At 39.0% G+C, this 21,760-nt stretch overlaps 1 protein-coding gene across 2 annotated transcripts in view; it reads right to left on the bottom strand.

Moving 5' to 3' along the window:
• Positions 1–3,214: 3,214 nt before the first annotated feature.
• The window catches only part of sema6bb (sema domain, transmembrane domain (TM), and cytoplasmic domain, (semaphorin) 6Bb), a 110,638-nt gene continuing 92,092 nt past the window's right edge, over positions 3,215–21,760 (bottom strand). The window contains exon 17 of one of the 2 annotated variants that reach the window (XM_046870960.1): positions 3,215–11,796. In XM_046870960.1, coding sequence (XP_046726916.1) covers positions 10,859–11,796 — 938 coding nt within the window. In that variant the 3' untranslated portion in view covers positions 3,215–10,858. Of the gene's footprint in view, positions 11,797–21,516 lie in introns of those variants that run through there. The other variant, XM_046870961.1, reaches the window with a different exon arrangement.

Raw genomic sequence — 21,760 nt, forward strand, 5'->3', positions numbered from 1 at the left:
TTAATAATCTATAAAAGCGATCATACTAGTTCTTCAATCAAAACCTCATGATACGGCTCTTTTATTGATGAACGGCGCCCCCGTGTGGCTGCGTGTAGTCTGTGCATTTATAAAGGAACATTTTCCCCACAGAATTATTAAGATTTAGCACTGACGCCAAAGTAGGTAACAATAAATTAAAGTTTATTTTATATATATATATATATATATATATATATATATATATATATATATATATATATATATATATAATCATATAAATATATATATATTTTTTTATCTCAATATTAAATTTTTTTTATCTGATTAGAATGATTTGTGTCTATTGGAGATTGGAGACTGTAAGGTGCTGGCAGGGGACAGTGTAGCTAGACAGCATCGGATGGTGGTCTGTAGGATGGTATTGGAGGTGAAGAAGAAGAGGAGGAGAGTGATGACTGAAAGAAGAATAAGATGGTGAAAACTGAAGGAGGAAGACTGTAGTGTGAGGTTCAGGGAAGAGGACAGACAGGGGCTCGGTGCTGGATGACTGGGCAACTACTGCAGAAGTGATAAGGGAGACAGTTAGAAAGGTACTTGGTGTGACATCTGGAATAATAGAAAGAAAGACAAAGAGACATGGTGGTGGAATGAGGAAGTGCAGGAAAGCATAAGGAGAAAGAGGTTGGCGAAACAGAATTGGGATCGACAGAGTGATGAGAAAAGTAGGCAGGAGTACAAGGAGATGTGGCAGCAGGTGAAGAGGGATGTGATGAAAGCCAATGAAAAGGCATATGAGAAGCTGTATTAGAAGTTGGACACTAAGGAAGGAAAAAAGTATTTGTACCGATTGTCCAGTTAGAGCAATAAAGGATGGAGATGAAAATTTGTTGACTAGTGAGGAGAGTGTGTTGAGAAGATGGAGGAAGTATTTTGAGCAGCTGATGATCAAGCAAAAATAAGAGAGAGAAGGTTGGATGGTGTGGAGATGGTGAAGCAGGAAGTGGATAGGACCAGTAAGGAAGAAGGGGGAGCAGTGATTAAGAGAATGAAAAGTGGAAAGTCGGTTGGACCAGATGACCTACCGGTAGAAGCATGGAGATGTTTAGGAGAGATGCAGTGGAGTTTTTAGCCAGGATATTAAACAAGATATTGGAAGGTAAAAAGATGCCTGAGGAATGGAGAAGAAGTGTGCTGGTACCGATCTTTAAGAATAAGGCAGATGTGCAGGCCTGCAGTAACTACAGGGGAATTAAGTTGATCAGTCACATCATGAAGTTATGGGAAAGAGTAGTGGAAGCCAGGCTGAGAGAAGAGGTGACCATCTGTGAGCAACAGTATGGTTTCATGCCAAAAAAGAGCACCACAGATGCTTTATTTGCTTTGAGAATGTTGATGAAGAAGTATAGAGAAGGTCAGAAGGAGTTTAATTGTATGTTTGTGAATTTAGAGAAAGCGTACGACAGGGTGGAGAGAGAGGAATTGTGGTATTGTATGAGGAAGTCAGGTGTGTCAGAGAAGTATGTGAGGGTGGTGCAGGACATGTATGAGGACAGTGTGACAGCAGTGAAGTGTGCAGTAGGAATGACAGACCGGTTAAAGGTGGAGGTTGGACTGCATCAAGGATCAGCTCTGAGCCCTTTCCTGTTTGCACTTGTGATGGACAGGTGTACGGATGAGGTCAGACAGGAGTCTCCGTGGACTTTGATGTTTGTGAATGATATTGTGATTTGTGGTGAGAGTAGTGAGCAGGTTGAGAAGAGCCTGGAGAGGTGGAGGTATGTGCTGGAGAGAAGGGGAATGAAAGTCAGTAGGAGTAAGACAGAGTACATGTGTGTGAATGAGAGGGATGGAAGTGGAGTGGTGCGGTTGCAGGGAGAAGAGGTGGAGAAGTTGGAGGAGTTCAGGTACCTGGGGTCAACAGTGCAAAGTAATGGAGAGTGTATGAAGAAAAAAGTGCAGGCAGGGTGGAGTGGGTGGAGAAGAGTGATAGAAGGAGTGATTTGTGATAGAAGGGTATCTGTGAGAGTGAAAGGGAAAGCTTATATGACTATGGTGAGACCTGAGATGTTGTATGGATTAGAGACAGTGACATTGAATAAAAGACAGGAGGTGGAGCTGGAGGTAGCAGAGCTGAAGATGTTGAGGTTTTCGTTGGGAGTGATGAGGATGGACAGGATTAGGAATGAGTTTATAAGAGAAAAAAAGCAACTTGAATTTGAACAAGTGCGAGAAAGCAGAATACTTTTTTTTTTTCAAAGAGAAAGCAGAATAGCAGGAGAACAGAAAGTAAAAAAAAAAATTCTTCATTATAAATAAAGAGATATAAAAGAGAGATATAAACCACCATTTGGTAAAGGTTTATATTTTTTTTTTACTTATTTTCTATACAAATGTTCATACACTCCCTGTCTACTTTTTTAGAAACACGTGCACATGAGTAATGATCTAATCTGCCAATCATGTGGCAGTAGCACAATGTAGAATATCTAATGGAAAGAGACTATGGAAGGAGTCTCCAGTGTCTGTGGCATTAAATTCAAGAGAATTCACATTTTGAACATCCTATTCATCCCAAAGGTGTTCAATAGGGTTGAGTTCAGATCTCTATAGCAGGAGATCTTCCACTTCAACACATGAAAAGCATATGCTCATGAAGCTGGCTTTGGGCACAGGTGTATTCTCTTTGCTGGAACAGGTTTGAGTCTCCTAATTCAAGTGATGCTCATATTTCCTCCAAACACATCCAATACTATTGTGTATCTCCAGCTTTGTGGAAACAGTTTGGGGAAGAAATATATATGTATATGACATCATTAGCCACGTTCCTCCCAACACAATATCTTGGGATGCCAAACCATTTTCCGAGTCAGTCATGTTGAAAATAACTGAACAAATAAGCATATGAGCCTTAATCATGTGTGTGAGACAATATTTACACTCTTCAATGAAGAATAATGTAGAAATCAGTCAGTGAGAAATCACAATATATTTAGAAAATATTATGAAAAATTAACATAATCAGAGGAGATTCGGTCATGTGTGAGAAAAAACAGCAGAGAAACTGGATTGAGGTGATTTATTGGAGTAAGAAAAGTCACACACACACACACACACACACACACACACACACACACACACACACACACACACTCCATGCTTACTTGAACAGTAACAGATATATTAGTGATGTAATACCTCCGCTTTTTTGGATGGTTCCTTATTTAGTGTAGTTTGTGTGCGTGTGTGTGTGTGTGTGTGTGTGTGTGTGTGTGTGTGTGTGTGTGTGGTTCACGGAGCATGCACATGACTGATGGAGTGTAAGGACACTCGACAGTGAGCACAATAGTGTGAAGAGTTCATGCACAGAGGTTTACTTAAAGGTACACTGAAGTCATGAGCACGTACGAGGAGGCAGATATCAATCCCCAAACCACAAAAATGTCGAAACCAAACCAAAACACACATGGCTCTTTGTTCTTTGCAATTAAAAGTGCAGAATAGAAAAAAAGAAAGAAAGAAAGAAAGAAAGAAAGAAAGAAAGAAAGAAAGAAAGAAAGAAAGAAAGAAAGTCAGCATTATCCTCGTTATACAAAAAAAATACACACACCAAAGCATCTAAAAATCATCTTACAGAAAACATCATCTAAACATCAGCATCAGCTGAATTTTAGATGCTGATCCAAACATCAGCATCTAAAAATCACCTCACAGCAGAAAACAAACAAACAAACCAGGATATAGAATGAGATCAGTGCTGGCTAATACAGACTTCTCTGAAGAATTACAACAAAAAAGTGAATCAGTTCCATTTGTGCTTTTTGTTTCCAACAATGTGTGTTTTCCTGCTTGAACACTGAGGAATCGTGGACATTTCTGTTTTTCGATTTGCTGTTTCGATAAACAAAAATATACAATTAAAAAATAAAAAAGAATGTTTTTAATGATAAGATAGACTCGTGTCCACTGCAGCTAAGCCTCACAATATTAATATAATTATTTTTAAAAATAGTATTAATTCTCATTTCAGTGCTAATAAAGCCAAAGCAACCAATGAGAGATAGCTGTTGTAGCTGCAACGACGGAAATGTGAAGCTTTTGAATTGAATTTCTTGCTTCAAGAAACCGGGTTTGCCATTGAAAAAAAAAAGTATTAACATCAGGTGTAACATGAACATGAGTTGTCGTGTTTGTCGGGGATTTTTCTGTGTTTCGGTGTGTCTACCGCTTGACACACACTACGGTCTGCTAATGAGTACGCTTTATCATTTATTACTGAAACACCTTGTACTTTTTTTTTATTTACAGTTACATTTAATGTTATGGACCGTCCATGAAACAAGCGAGTTTCTGTTCCTGATTGTGTTATAGCAGCTATAAACACTCATTCCCTCAGCAGCCTTTCTTTATTCTCTGTGTCTTGACTTTTGCAAAGCACTAACACTGGAGACTCTGCACAAAGGGTAACATACTGTATAGTGGGTCAAAAAGTCTATAGGCACCAGTGAAAATGCTTATATTCAAAATATTCACGAGTCATTGCTGTGGGTAATCAAAGAATAAAAAATAGTTAAAAATCTAAATATAAAATTTGTAGGTCTTTATTTGTTTTTCGCTGGACATAAGGATAGAACAAAACAGTTAAATAAATTTGTTCTGGATTAATGTGGGTGTGGCCCATCTAGAAATGCAATAATTTTATTAAAAGTCTTGCTAGTACTGATATAATCATGTTAGAAATGCTTTTCATTTCCTCTCGCCCGTTTTAAAAACTATCAAAATCCTGGACGTCTGATTTTCACATCTCCTCCTATGCATCTGGACCCCAGCTATAAATACAGACCGTGATTGCCCCACAGAATCACCTTCCATTTCTGTCTTATTTGGAAATGAAAAAAGTGTGTGGTGACTTAGACTCCTGATGGATCCACCCTCTGTCCATTAGTGACCATTAACCCTGCCTGGGTATGGCTCAAGGAGAAAGAAACAGAGAGAGAGGGATGAAAGATGATGAAAGAGGAGGAGTTGGTGGTGGTGGTGGTTATACACCTATTAAAGAATGGAAAAAAGAAAATAAAGAAGTGGTGCTCAGCAGCCTGTGGCCTCAGGGCTCTGTTCAGACTCCATATTCACAAGCAAGCTTTTAATTAGGACTCAGAGAATAAGAGCCCCTGTGAAGCGTGCAATCGAGACATTGCAGCTTTTGTTTGACCCAGGTTTAGGAGCAACACACACACTCACACACACACACACACACACACACACACACACACACACACACACACACACACATTTAATAAGCTTCAAAAGTTTTACATAAATATTATACATAACTTATATATTCATTTCTAATGTAAATTTACCAGTAGACTTTTAGTTAGACACAGACTTTTATCTATCTATCTATCTATCTATCTATCTATCTATCTATCTATCTATCTATCTATCTATCTATCTATCTATCCATCCATCCATCCATCCATCCATCCATCCATCCATCCATCCATCCATCCATCCATCCATACATTAGCAAATCTTCATCGTTTCGAAACATGATCAGAATTAAGCCTGCATTTGATTGGGATCGTCACCTTTAGGTGATTAGCTAGCTACCACCTCATGTACCAGCTAGAGTGTGTGTTGTTTCTCACATTAAATCAAGTCTACCTTAAAAAAGCAAGAACAGCGCTACAAAGTTTGGCTGAACTTTATGTATCGGATTAGCCCACTTGCCGAAGCGTTTGCTCGCGGCGGCACGACTCACGTGTCCTTGAATTCGTGCTCGTTAATCGCGTTAATAACATTAATCGCGTGCGGTTTTGGCGGGAAGGACGACTCGGTGGCTGAGCGCTTTGCTAACTTTCGCCTCAGGCTTTAAAGCAATCACATTAAACAGGGCAACGAGTGCAGAGGAAAAGCAAGAGAGAAAGAAAGACAGTGAAATAGACGACAGTCTCGTCCCTGATATGCCCCTCTGAGGAATCTCCTCTCATCTTGTCATCACATTAAGAGCTGAGATGCACTCAGGCTAATCAGGCATGTGGCGCTTTGTGCTAGTGTAACAAAGATCTAGAAAGAGATAGAGAGAGAGAGAGAGAGAGAGAGAGAGAGAGAGAGAGAGAGAGAGAGAGAATGAACCATGGTTCGATAAGCAAATGTACTGCAGGCTACAATAAAAGGCAAGAATTCAAATAATAATATTAACGTATGCAACTTTATTTACTTTTTTTTTTTTAAATCAAAGTGGTTGATTAGCCAAGCTGATAAGTAATCATAAAATACTTGACTTGTCTTTCAGGTCACAGAAGTGGGACGTTTAATTTGTTTATTCACCATAAACACTGTAATGTTACAAAAGTCTGAGGTGATAAATAGCTAAAAGTTAACTGGAACAAACTCGTGCGTTAGCCAACATTTAACAGCCGTGTTAGCTAGCTAGCTACAGGGGCTTGTTGAAAAAAAATGGTCCACAGTCATTAAAATTTTTGAGAATAAGAATCAAATCGGATTAAATTAATGATAAACAATCAAAACAGGGACAGAGGGTGACTAGCAATCAAAGTGTATTCCTGAGCCAGGGAATTGGAAATGCGTGAAAACTATGGTGAACCCGTTTTCCACACAATATTCTAAGTATTGGGGCTGGATAAAGAATTTCAGGGAAAACAGAAATCTGTTAGTTTAGTCAGGGTGAAGTAACTCTGGTGCTCAAAAAGACACACACACACACACACACACACACACACACACACACACACACACACACACACACACACCAGTGTAAGAAGAGGAGCCCTGGTGACTTATAGGCCTGAAGGTGGAGCTAAAAGCACAACACTGACATTTTCAGAGCTGCCACTCAAAAATGCACAAAGAAAAAACCTGAAAAGAAAAACAACTGACTCTACAAGAGGAATTTACTTAGAGAACTCTTACACACACACACACACACACTTTCAGACATGGTAATGAGGTCCATAGGGTATTCTATAGTACAGATCATGCGCTTACACACTTTTTGTCTCTCTCCTGTGGATTTTGTTCAACCTCTCTCTCTCTCTCTCTCTCTCTTTCTTTCGATCTCTTTGTGCCAGTCCTGATGCTTTCACACGCACTGATGTTTGTGATGAATATAGCCAGTGACGCTAATACACCACCCGTCTAACCATTAAGTCGGCTGATTCGATAGGATCTGACGTCCTGCACAAACTGTGTCCATCTCTCTCTCTCTCTCTCTCTCTCTCTCTCTCTTTCTCTCTATCCTGTACTCAGCACTCTCAGGAGGTCGCAAACGGCCAAATAAACATAACCGCAAATGTTTCAGAGAGTGCTTTTTGTGTGTTCAGGTCATTACTCAGAACACGACCCAGAGAAACAAAGAGAGGAAAGTTCTGAGAAACACGAGTCCTTTTCAAGTAAAAGGACGCAAGTAGACGCAAGGAGAAGTAAAAAGAAAAAGAATAAAATAATAATAATATAACCTACACAATAAAGCTCTTGTTTGGTTTTATTACTGATTTTCCTTGACTGCATCTTGATTGGTTAAAGACCTTAATAATGTCATATATAAACATTATTCTATCTATCTATCTATCTATCTATCTATCTATCTATCTATCTATCTATCTGTCTGTCTGTCTGTCTGTCTGTCTGTCTGTCTGTCTGTCTGTCTGTCTGTCTGTCTGTATTATTTCAAGTCTTCAGGAGTGTGTATTAATAACCTGGAACGAACAGCTGGACGCAGTCGCCTTACACACTGTGATTATATTATGAAATAAAGGAGTGATGCCTTTAACGTATTATTTTATGTGCTTGGGTACATGTAAACTTTTTACTTGAGTGTGTTGACAGTAACCAGGATTACTCTTTACACTTTAGTAGAATGTAATCATAAGATGTATCATTAGCAGAACATCGTATCACAAACACACATGATCAGAATTCAGCCCGGATTAGCGGACTAACTAGTTACCGCTTAATGTAACAGCTAGCAAGTGTGGTATGTAACAGTTTTCCTGTTATTCATTGACTGCCCCTGATTGGTTGGAAATAATGATGATGTCATCATGTAACTCAGTGATAATTTTGTTAAAATTTCAGAAATTAAAGCGCAAGAAGGAAGAAGCTGAGGTCAAGATTCTGAATGTTCCTTCCTTTGCACCCTATACTCTGTTCTCTTTGATATCCCACTTCAAACCTTCGCTCAAATCAGGACGACGCCCCCAGAGGGACTGACTTGTTCTATCGCTCATTGCTATTCCCTCACCGCCCGACTCAGAATGCCTCGACCTGCCTCGTCTGTCCGGCCTGCAACAAAGAACCTCAGTGTCTCTGAGACGCTCTCTGAGAAGCAGCACCCCAGAGACGAGATGGAAAAAGAGTAAGTAAGAGACAGAGAGAGAAAGAGAGAGAGATCACATTTCACTTTACAGAAAAAGAGAGATTTAGAGAGGGATAGAGAAAAGAAAGACTAGGTCAGTGAGGCAGAAAGACAGAAAGACACTCACAAAAGCCTTCAGTGTTTGTGTCCAGCAGCAAACACACATCGGGAAACATTTACCCATATGCACACACACACACACACACACAAACTCCACCCACAATTATTATTGTATTATTGTTGCCATTATTACTTGCACCACTCCAGAACTCGCAGCTCATATAAGGATAATTTGGCGAACACCCTTTATCATGGACGTCCTGATTTTGCCGAGTGACAGGCATCTCCGTGTCTCTTAAACCCGAAACTGTCACAAGCGTTTTTTTCTTTTTAGCTAGCGAACATGGGGTCCAGTTTAAATAACAAAAAAACAATTGTATAAAATAATAGCTATTGCAAGATATGCAGCATTAACGTTATATGTTAAGGTAAAATGTTTTCTTTTAAATTTATATGAAAATTTCCTGCCTGTCTATGTAGCAGATCGCTACCGAATATTGCTATTTTAATAGGAAATCAAGTGATCAGCTGATCGATCAGCTTTAAATAAAAAATACTTTGTAAAACTTACATATGAATCCATTTTGTTTTATTGTAAATGTGATTTACGATGTTTGTTATTCAGAATGTGATATAAGATGTACATTATTTTTATATAATGTTTTATAATGTACGTTATTTTATTCATAACGGTTTACGATGCACGTTATTTTATTCGTAACGTGATTTTATTTATAATGATTTACATTTCAAATGATCTCATTTGCACGATTTACAATCTATTTTATTGAAAATTTTAAATGTAAGTTATTTTATTTAAAAAACGAGATTTATGATGCATGTTCATTTATTTGGAATGTGATTTATCATGTACTTTATTCTGAGATTTAGTTTGTAGCATGATTCTTGATGACTTTTATTTTGTTTATAACCTGATTAACAATGTACTGTTTTTGTAACGTGATTGTAACGTTATGTCGTTACCAAACTAATTTACGATGTATTTTATTTTATTCTTAACATTTTATCATTTTATTTGTAATGTGATTTACGATGTACATTATTTGTAACTTGATTTACGATCTATATTGTTTTATTCATAACTTGATTTATGCATGTTTTTTTATTTGCAACGTGATTTAAGAGATGCGTTATTTTATTCGTAACGTGATTTACGATGCGTTATTTTGATATACATAAGTGACTTATAAGACATTTTATTTATCACTTAATTTAAATCTTTGTTTGTTTAATTCTTAATGATTTACAAGGTACAATATTTTATTTTGAACGTGATTTATTTTTTGCGTAACCATTATTGATGTACGCTATTTGTAACAATTTTTGATGTACGTAATTTTATGCGTGACAATTTAAGATTTACGTTATTTTATTTGTAACGTGATTCATAATGTTATTCTATTCATTATTATTTGCGATGAATGTTATTTTGGTATCGTACAATAATTTCTTTGTAACAAGATTCATATAATACATTATTTTATTCGTAACATATTTCTGATTATTGGCTGTGGGGAAGAAGGGGAGGTGGATCATATCAGTGCATTATCGGTTCATGTTAATTTTATTCCCCGACCCCCTGTTCATGTTAACATGTCGAAAAAAACAGAAATCGTTTTATTTGTTACAAAAAACCCATGGAAATGTATTTTTTTATTAACTGATTGATACTGATGAATCGTGCACAATAAGGCCAGAGACACAAACTAACAACGTTTTTTTAAAATGGCATTTTGGATTTCAGGTTGATCTTTGAAATCCTGTCTTGTCTTTGAGATCAGTCGTCAAAATCAGGACGTTTGTCTTTCTCACATCCACACACACCCCTGATAAAAAAAAAAAGCAATTGCAAGTCCTTTGATTGCTTCTAACACAATGAAAAGAGTCTGTTTGGAATCGGCTCCGTGTACGTGAGAAGCTCCAGTGTGGCTCAACTGCTAGACCCTCCTCAGCTCTAGCGTCTTTACATTAAGTCCTTCGAGCTGAGATGTGGACTTGCACCTGGTACCAGGATGCCTTGTATATCACACACACACACACACACACACACACACACACACACACACACATATACACAGACCAGCAAAAATATAAAAGAACAAAATTTCAGAAAAAAAATGGCCACCGAACAGTTTCCTCACAGAAAAACTTGCTACTGTTGGCTGTAGATTTAAGCAAACACTTCACAGTATACTGATATCTGGTTCATGGCTCTGTGTCATTGGGGTCAAGGGGCTCTGGAAAACTTTGCTAACATAATAAGTCCTAAAGGGCTGAGGGAGAGTGCGGCCAACTGGCAAGTGCTCAGCTCAATGCTGGGTTTGGAGTCTGTCTTGAGAGACTCGATAGACGGCAGTGAGACAGTTTTCTGGGCAGGTTTTCATGGCTCTCTGGAAAAGTGGACGCTTCTCCAAATCTTTACTGTCCGTTAGATGAACACTCTCTGTTTTTTTCTCTCCTCTCGCAGTCCATCCTCCTTCCCAGACCATGGCTGGGGTCCTGTAGCTCACCAAACCCCCTGGTGGGGTGAAGGACGGCGGGCCGCACTAGCGCTGCATTCGTACGTGGCTGTATCGGGTAGTTATGGTGGTGTCTGTTAGATTTGCTGTTGTTGATGGGGCCGTTTTGGCTCCAGTGCGGAGAATTGGCGTAATCCGAGTGCGGGTTTGGCGCGGATACAACCTTCCTGCGCTCGGGCGAGTCTTGAGGCGTCGCCGGTCGGTAATCGCCCACAGAACTGCGTGCCTTCAAAGCCTGATGGTGCCTGCTATGGTCTTTCTGATTGCTGGGATGAGGAAGGATAAGATAGCGTTGCCTTTCGACGTTCGGGATTCCCGGGTCGTCTTGCTGACCTCCGTCGCCACCTTGTAAATAATCCGAGCTCAGGTACATCATGTTCTGACCTGTTTGGGTGATAAATGTCTGGCTTTGCTCCCATTCTGAGTCTGGAAGGTGGAAATGGGTGTGGTCATGCACATCAGGAACGGGCCGCTTCTGCTGGAGAGGCGTTTGCTCTGGAGTTGGTAATCCTGGATCCTGGATTTCTCCAGATTTAGGCCAGCCATTATTAAACAAGTCCTCTACCTGTGCATCGACACCACTGATCCTGGTCACACTAATCGCTGAGTTACTACGCCCATGTCCTAGCATGCACTGCTCTCTTTCGGTGTGACGGCGCCCAGCCTGGCTCGAAGCCCCACTCCTGGAGCGACGCCGATGCTTGAAAGTCATTAGCCAGCAGATCATCAGAGCGGAGAGCGCCGCCCCAGTGGTAAATGCAGACACAGCACACATGATGAGAAGATTGACGGACACCAGGCCATCAGGTTCCTCTACGTAACTTTCCTGGAGTAAGCCTGAAACACACATACGTTCACAATAAATACCCAGAAACGACCAACACAATCTTATGCAATCACCGCGCAGCTTCGCTAAGTGGAAATACTAAACAGAGTTGACCTTCTTTTTATCAGTCTCAAAAGGCTGAGTCATTAATTCCCCAGCGGGATGAGGGGAAGGTGGAGCTCAGCCGCTGGTGGAGTGGATAATTATGCTCATTAGCTAAAGTGGATGGTGCTGTTAATAGCTGTAATAACTGTCTTCCTGATTAAAAGTATCTCTTTATACCTCGCTACGTTAACTGTTTGGTGGAAAAACGTCCGATGCGGGATTCATTCTCTTGCCAAAAATCACCAAAATGTATTTACATGTAGAGCAAAGTTCATTCAAGTGCAGAGCGGAGGAGAGGAGCGACGGAGAAGAGAGACGGACCAAAATAAAGATGGGAAAGAAAAAAATAAGGCGAGCACTAAAAAGGGAGATGGAGGAAAGACAGATGAAGATGGAGAGCGTGTGGGTGAGCGAGAAAGTTGGAAAGAGCAAAGAAGAGAAAAACAGACAAAGGAAGAAAAAGAACGATGGAGAATGTTGATTAAAAAGATATCGAGAAAAAGAAAGCGCAAGTGTAAGAATAAGGGAGAACAAGAGATGGAGAAAACGAGAGACAAAGGTTGAAAGATGTCGCCATCAAGAGAGAGAAAAGGTGAGATGGCGAAGAAATAAAAAAAGGGAGATTGATAGATAATGAGAAAGAAAAGTGAAAAGAAACAAAGGAGAAGGTAGAAGGGATAGACAGATAAAAAGCTACACTAATGCACAGATAAATGGATGGATGTATGGACAGACAGACAGACAGACAGACAGACAGACAGACAGATAGATAGATTCTGATGTGGTCCTGCTCTGAATTTTGCATGCTGAGTGTTTTCTCTCTCTCTCTCTCTCTCTCTCTCTCACATTCCCTGATGAAACCAATATGGCATTTTTTTGTAAAGTGCTTTTTCACAAGTTCATTATTAGAGGGCATTTAAAAGTCACAGTCAATCTCTCTCACTCTCACACTCGCTCTCTCTCACGCTCGTTCTCTCTCTCTTTGGGATTTCTGTAGTGTGTTAATGATCTCTTGCTCTTTCTGTTTTTCCTTTGTGGCAGACGGCCAGGCAGACAGTCTCAGCTGCCGTGCTGTAAAATATATAAAAAAAAGAAAGCAGTTTTTATCCTGTCTTGGCTCATCCTGCTTTCTTATCATGGCCGTGAGGTCGCTCTCCGCCTGCGCTTTTTACTGTTCATGCCAGATCAATGCCGGAGGCGTAGCTGTGTATCATCAAGTGCTGCATTCGGTTGCAGGGACGCATCAGGTGTGTGTTTGTGTGTGTGTGTGTGTGTGTGTGCAGGGATGGGTAAGTTCATGTGTGTTGACTGTATTCTAACATTTATTTCCATTATACAAAAATATCAAATACATTTCTAGTAAAATGATATGTGTGTGTGTGTGTGGAAGAGAGAATAAGCGTGTCTGTATAGTTTTCAGATCATGTTAATTAAAATAAAACAGAATGGATTCTGATGGCGTATGTGTGGAAAAAAGCATTTTCTTAGTTGTTAATAAAAATAAAAAAAAATAAAAAAAAAGACACTCTCTCTCTCTCTATATATATATATAATGATTAGAACCCAAATGGTGGTGTTCTTCTGCTAAATAGTTTACCTGAAGCGCAGGAGGGATCTGCTACACAATCAACACTGGTTCATGTTCTGAAATAAACTAAAGGTAATAAATCACAAGCTCTCTCCCTGCTGGAACTGATTTGAGACACAGGGCTTTTATTATTATTCAGAAGTTTACACTGAACACATTACAGTTCCAGGTTGCCATTATTTATACTCAAACTAGTTTTTAAGTTATTAATGTTTGAATTACACTCCAGCAGCTGGACAAGACAAATAACTCCAAGGCGACTTCATCTACTGTTAAAAAAAAAAAACGTTAAATAAAAAATGCTTTACAGACCCCACTGTCAGAACCACAGCTCCAGATAATCCATTCTTATCTGAATACATCTGTAAAAGTGTACAATTTGGAAAAAGCGAACATGTAAGGACAGACGGGTGGATGGATGGATGGATGGATGGATGAATGAATGGATGGATACAGAAACAGAGAGGTAGAGAGGTAGAGAGAAAGTAAATTGATGAAAATTAAAAATAGCACCGCTTTTGGCGCTTCCTCCTAACCAAACCCCAAAGACAGATAAAAATGTCATTGTATTGCATCATAACATGAAAGAGCCAATCGATTTTCAATATGCAAATACAGGCTGTGCATGTAAATGAACCACAAGACTGTAGATGAACATTTTTGCACCTTCAAGTCGTAAAAAACTTTCCTGCATCCTTGAATGACCTTAAAAAGCGGAAATGTGTATGTGTGAGTGTGTGTGTGTGTGTATGTGTGTGTGTTTTGCACTTTATTGCTGCCGGGTCCTCAGATGGAAATTACCCAGCCTGCACCAGGTCTTTACCTCTAAATGAGAAAGAGGCTTTAAAACGTGTCTGGAGTGTCTGGAGGGCTGTAATATTCTCCTCGCCTCGCTCCTCACCTCGTCCCCCAGCGCTGCAGCGGGTCATGAATAAAGCCGGGCCATTAGGGAGCGCTGCCTTTGTAACCACCCGGTTTTATCCTTACAGAAGACAAAACGAGCGGGGGGGAGAGGGGGATGCAGAGGGAGGACGAGGTGCATGGGTGTGGATCTGTTCGTTCTCTGCACCTTTCCCTCGGGCGAGGAGAACATTAAAGCGTGATGGAGGCCGAGCCGCATGGCTGAACGGTGAGCGAAGCTGGAGCTCCAATTACAGAGCCACAATCCCACAGGAGTGCACTCGTTACAGAGGCCTGTGAAACACCACGCCACCACTTTCTGCATGTGTGTGTGTGTGTGTGTGTGTGTGTGTAATGAGCACACTTGCCCTGTGGCCACTATTATAATTGCACAGACCACCTGAACAAGATGATTCACCTTCCTGTAATCGCCTTCGCACTGAGTGCCCCAAAGGCTTCGATCAAATCTCCGAGCTGTAAAAAATAATTTTTCCAACATGAGCTCTCCGGCTCTGTCCCAAATACGTCAGCCATCCTAAGAGGCCATCCATAAATGCAAGTTTTGCAAGATTATTTCGTGTTCTCCCTGAGACTAAGGGCTGTCCGGTCATCCCATGATTCTGTCCTGAATTCTGGACCTCGTTATTATTTAGTGCTCTTAATTTAATGGCAGCTATTTACACCATGAGGCTGTGTCAAATAATATGTGACTATCTACAAAATAAACCACATTAATTACATCCCATTTATTACTTATTCACGTCAGTCCCAGAGACTGGACTTCATCTTAATATATATAATAATAATATATATAATGAAAAATAAATAAAATTAATAATAATAATAATAATAATAATAATAATAATAATAGTGCGATAATAATGTTCTCTAATTAGCCTCCCTAATGTTCCTCGACTGGCCATTTAAAGGCTCTGTCCCAAATATTACATTATAGCATAGTATAAGTTAATGGTCTAATGAGTAAGGAAGCCATTTTAATTAAACCTGCTGAATCCTCCAGCCAAGGTTTCGTCCTGAATACTGAACTTCATTACTATTTAGTGCTCTAACTTAAATGGCAGAGCATTACACAGTAGAGCTGTGTACCAAATCTTCCTAATGGTCTTACTTAAACACTGACATTCCAAATACTACTTATTTGCATGTCGGATATTTTAATGTTCCGTCCTACATCATGGACCGTAAATCTTAAATTCAGTAAGGCTGTGTCCCAAATACTGAACATTAGCACTATGTAGTGTCCCTCATTAGACATTAGTTACAATATTTTGCAATACAAATATTACAAATTTAAATGTCGGCCATGTTAAGGTTCCATCCCAAAAACTAGGCCTTATGTTTAGTTGGTGTTCTTTAGTCCTTAAGAGTGTCCCAAATATACTATGACTACTTAGTGTGTTTACTTAAACATCAGCTTCATTCACTGATGGTCCAAAATGACTTATTTACATGTCGGCCATTTTAAGGTTCCGTCCCAAACCCTGGTCTTGAGATTTAGTGAATAAGTCACTTAAATTATGATCTTGTAGTCTTATCTCTCTAGTTAGCGTCCTTTAGCGCTTCGTCCCAGGTGTTATGTTTAGTCAGTGTTCTTGTGTAGGTCATTTTAGGGATCTGTCCCAAACCCTCTGTGCTATGTTTAGTCAGTGTTCTTTTGTTGGTCATTTTAAGGCTCTGTCCCAAACCTTAAGGTTTATGTTTAGTCAGTGTTTTTGTGTAGGCCACTTCAGGGCTCCGTCCCAAACCTTAAGTGTTATGTTTAGTAAACAATTTTTGTGTTGGCCATATTATGGTCTGTTCGAATTCTTAGACATTATGTTTCATCATGGTTACTGTGTCGGCTATTTTAGGGCCCTGTCCCAAACCTTAGCCGTATTATTGTGTTCTTGTGTAGGCCATATTATGGTTCCATTCCAAACCCTTGGTGTTATGTTTATTCATTGTTCTTGTGGTTCTTGTCTGACCAGTAGATATTGGCTGTGTCCCAAATGTTTACAGTACATAGTGCACTATATAAATCATTTGAAGTCTGTTTATTTATTAATTTGGACCCACCATGTCCTCAATCAGGTTTCAGATGATGACTAATTGGGCTGCGAGCTATAGAACACACACAAATGTTCCAGACGTCTGGCCGTCTCTTTTATATTCTTTGTCTCGGTGTTGGTTGCTAATCTCAGCTCTGTGTCTCTGAGCTTATAATGCATGAGTGTGAGTGGGTGTGAGTGAGTGTGTGTGTGTGTGTGTGTGTGTAGGTTTTCTTTCCCTGTCCCCGGTCCCTGACTCTTCGTCTCCTCCTTTCTGTGACATCCTTTCATCTTCAGCAAGCCGCCTCTCTTTCTTTCTCTCTCTCTCTTTCTCTCACTCTCGAGACACGCTCCTGCGTCAATCCGTCACGCTCCTCCTCTCTTTTTTCATCTGTCTCTTTGCTCTCTCTTTATATTCTGCGGATGCTTGTGTGCACGTGTGTGTGTATGTGTGTGTGTGTGTGTGTGTGTGTGTGAAAAATCCTGCTATCTTAAACCAGCACTTCCATCAGGCCATGTTCCTGATTCGTTTTTCAAACAAATGAATCTGTTGTGACATTATTAGTGTGTGTTTGTAGCTCCTCCCACTTGTCCATTTCCCTCCACCACTGGTTCGCTGGTTCACGGACAGGACAGTGTGCATGGAGCGCGATAATGTCACACACATGTTAAACACTTGGTTTCTTGTAGCAGTTCAGAGGTGTAGCTAGCTAACGTTAGCGGTTCTCCGGACGTGTTATTTGACGCTCTTTCACTTTTCCGCTCACTCCGTGGAAAACATTTCGTTTTGCAGAAGCGAGGGATTTCTATTGCGTATTTTTGAGCAGGAAATTCATAAATTACTTTTGGAGGCAACACACGTTAAACATGGACTGGAATTTTAATATTACTATCATGTAGTGTGTGTAGTGTGTTTGTAGTGCATGTAGTGGTTATGAAGTGTGTGCAGTGTGTATGTACTGTAGTGTGTGTTGTGTATATGGAGCACTTGTATTGTCTGAATATAGTGTAGTGTAGTGTGTAAGTAGAATAATTTGCAGTAGTAGTGTGCGTACTGTGCATGTAGTGGTTGTGTAGTTTGTATGTAGTATAGTGTGTGTAGTGTAGTGTAGCATATATGTAATGTGCATGTTGTGTGTTTGTAGTGTGCATGTAGTGCATGTACGGTGGTCTGTATGAAGTGTGTATGTAGTATGTGAGTTGTGTGAATGTAGCGTGTAGTGCGTGTGTAGTGTAGTGTAGTGTGCATGTATTGTGTGTGTAGTGTGCATGTAGCGTGAGCATTTTGTAAGCGGTGTAATGTATGGGTAGTTTTGTGTAGTATAGTGTGTAGTGTGCATGTATTGTGTATTTAGTGTGTGTAGTGTGATGTAATGTGCATGTAGAGTGCCTACTGTGCATGTAGTGGTTGTGTAGTTTGTTTAGATTGTATGTAGTATAGTGTGTGTTTAGTGTGCATGTATTGTGTATTTAGTGCGTGTAGTGTGCATGTTGTGTGTGTGGTGTGCATGCTGTGTGTATGTAGTGTGCGTGTAATGTAGTGTAGTGTAGTGCAGTGTATGTGTGTGTGTGTGTGTGTGTGTGTGTGTGTGTGTGTGTGTGTGTGTGTGCAGCAGTAATGACAACTGGGAGTTGACTGCACCCCTTGTTTAAGGGTTGTGTCATTAAAAGCCCAGCTGCTATATGGATTAACCGACAAATTGGCAGCTCTTTGAGTGCGGCCTCATTGATCTGCAGGGGAGAGATAGAGTGTGTGTGTGTATGTGTGTGTGTCTGTGCATGTGCATGTGTGTGTGTGTGTGTGTGTGTGTGTGTGTGTGGTGACAAAAACATGCAGTACTGAGGCTTATATAACGGCAACCTGTTAAGCTTCAGCTAACTTCTGCACCACAGAGCATCAGTGATGCATGGTTTTCTGTGTGTGTGTGTGTGTGTGTGTGTGTGTGAGAGAGAGAGAGAGAGAGAGAGAGAGAGAGAGAGAGAGAGAGTGTGATATGTTTATGTATATATGTATGTATGTATGTATGTATGTATGCACGTCAGTGTGTGTTTGCACGCACATAAAGCATTGAAAGTGTGTGTGTGTCTGTGCACTTGGTGTGTGTGAGTGTGTTTGTATGTATGTATGTGTGTGTGTGTGTTTGCACATGAAGCATTGAAAGTGTGTGTGTGTGTCTGTGCACTTGGTGTGTGTGAGTGTGTTTGTATGTATGTATGTGTGTGTGTGTTTGCACGCACATGAAGCATTGAAAGTGTGTATGTGTTTGCACATGACAGATAAAAAGTGTGTGTGACTGTGCACATGTTGGTGTGTGTGTGTGTGTTTGTATGTGTATGTGTGTTTCAGCAGGATCTGGGTTCACAAATCACTAAGCGTCTTCAATTATACTGTCTGTTCCTTTTCACGCTCTCTTACACCCTAATCCTCTCATTACACACACACACACACACACACACACACACACACACACACACACACACACACACACAGAGGCATGTCACAATAATTTGCTACACTGTTTTCAACAATATTTAGGAATATACAGAGGTTCAAAAACACAACACACACACACACACACACACACACACACACACAAACTTTTACTACAATTAGTCAGCAGATTAGCGACGGAAAGCAGAGCGTTTACAGGCAGCAGTGTTTCATTACCGCACACTAACCATCTTCAATAAACACATACCTCCTCAAACCAACACATGTGGACTTCATCACGTCTCCCCTGGCTGTGTTCCAAATCACAATCACACTCTCCAGCCTGATCGCAACCGAGTTCAGCTAAGTGTATTCCTGAGCCAGGGAATTGAAAATGCGTGAACACTATGGGGAACTCGTTTTCCACACAATATTTGAAGTACTTGGGCTGGATAAAGGATTTCAGGGGAGACAGAAATCTGTTAGTTTAGTCAGGGTGAAGTAGCTCAAAAACAAAAAGAAAATCACACACACACACACACACACACACACACACACACACACACACACACACACACACACCGTTTACTTCCTTTGTTTCAGGATGTAAAGTTTCATTTAACTTCTCTTCGGACATTCTGTGTAACCCAGATGTGGATTGGCTGGGTTCTTCTGAGTCTGGTTCCTCTGAAGGTTTTTCCCAGTCACTGTCACGACTGGCTCTCTCATTAAAGATGAAACTTACAGGGACTTATTTATGGTGCAAAATATTTATTTGTAATCCATTCAGTCTGTATTTTTAGAACACTGTGAAACACGCTGCACAGAAACACTGTACTGAATTTTGAAGTAATTTATTATTTTTTTATCCATTCAATCTCTTCATTTACTCTTGTGTCATCTAGTTCACTTAATTCTCTTTTCATTATTTGATTTAATAAATTAACTTAAATATGAACTTAATAATTGATTAATAATGATGGTTGAAAAATAAATAAATATATATATATATATATATATATATATATATATATATATATATATATATATATATATATATATATATAATTAGTATTGCTATTACTGCTATTATTATTTTTTTTTTATTTTTTTTATTAATAGTAGTATTGATATCAACATCAGCAAGTTATTACTGTTATTATTATTACTATTCTTGTTATTTAAAAAAATCTATATTTTGACATGTATCATGTACGCTGGCCGAGAAGTGCAAAACACATTAACAAATTAGAAAACACTAACAAATCCAAAAACAAAATAACAAATCCGAAAACACAACGACAATTCAGACAAACCGGAAAAGGTATGTATGTGAATGGAAACTTACCCATCATTGGACGAGACACCTGTCATTCAAGATATACAGGAAATGAAATTGTATAACGTTGTTTTTTGTACATGTGTAAAGTTCTCTGTTTCCTTGAAAGTATTTTTTTTTTTTTGATTGGTTCACCTTTAAATATAAGAAAAATAACAGAAGTAAACATAAGCCAGCAAGGAGAAACTGTTGTACTTCCTGTATATCTTAAATGACAGGTGTCTTGTCCAAAAGATAAAAATAAACAGAGATGTTGTTTATTCTGTAAATCATATTGTTTTATAAAGGACAAAAGATTAATTGCATTTTTCTATTTAATCACTTTAAGGGCTTTTGTGAGAGAAATAAACTCATTATGAAATGCCAAAAAACGTTTGTTTCACTTTCAAGTATTTTGATTTGTGTATATATCAGAAGTATTTTATTAACAAGAAAGTCGTCTTTGTTATTGTTCATTACAAGTCTAAAGACAATGTCCTTCACAGTGGAATTTCTTAGATGGGAAACCTTTGGGTAAAGCCAGTTATAGATATCAGACCATAAAGCATCTGAAGTACAACAATCTGTGGCAGGAGAAAGTTGGAATGTATGTGTAAAAGTGTACAAACTAAATCTTTATGTCATAATATACTGCAGCATCTCCAACATCACTGCATATGAATGTCGTTCCTCAAAGTAGATTTGAATTAATTCCAGTTTCTCCTTGCTTGCTTATGTTTACTTCTGTTATTTTCTTATATTTAAAGGTGCACTGATCAAAAAATAAAGTTTAAAGTTAACGGAGAACTTTACACATGTACAAGAAACAAAGTTACAAGATTTCATTTCCTGCATATGTCGAATGACAGGTGTCTCGTCCAATGATCGGTAAGTTTTCCATTCACAAACTATACCTACCTTTTCTGGTTTGTCTGAATTGTCGTTGTGCTTTCCGATTTGTTATTTTCTTTTCTGATTTGTTAATGTGTTTTGCACTTCTTGGCCACCGTACTCATGCCCAGCAAGCGCAATTAATTTTTCCTTCCTTTTGTAATCAGCTCTGTCTAATTTACTTTACTGCCAGCATAAGAATTCCCTTATAATCAATAAAGTAGTAGAATTGATATCATCATTATTAGTTATTATAATTATTGTTACTATAATCATGGTAGTAGCATAACTATTATTATTATTATTATTATTATTATTATTATTATATTGATAGTAAAAGTATTATTAATATTATCATCATCATTATTACTGTTGTTATTATCTTTAAAAGAAATGTAATTTTCACTCTTAGGCCCAACGAGTTTTATTACACTCTATTTCCCTTCTTTTTTTAAATCAGCTCTGTCTGATTTATTTTATTGCCGGCACAAAAAAAAACCCCTTTGTGATCATTCAAGTCAAACTCATTTTCTCTTCAGCAGTAATTCTAAAAAGAACATTACAATTTGAGACACAGCCTGGAGTTTCGAATGGCTTTCCTACGAAGCGTTTCCAGCTTCTCTCCTTGTTACGATCAGATGGAGTGGAACAGCATTAATTAGCAGAAGAGAACGTGACATTTTTCACCTGCATT

Source organism: Silurus meridionalis, chromosome 17 (assembly GCF_014805685.1).
Source record: "Silurus meridionalis isolate SWU-2019-XX chromosome 17, ASM1480568v1, whole genome shotgun sequence".
NCBI classification, from domain to species: domain Eukaryota; kingdom Metazoa; phylum Chordata; class Actinopteri; order Siluriformes; family Siluridae; genus Silurus; species Silurus meridionalis.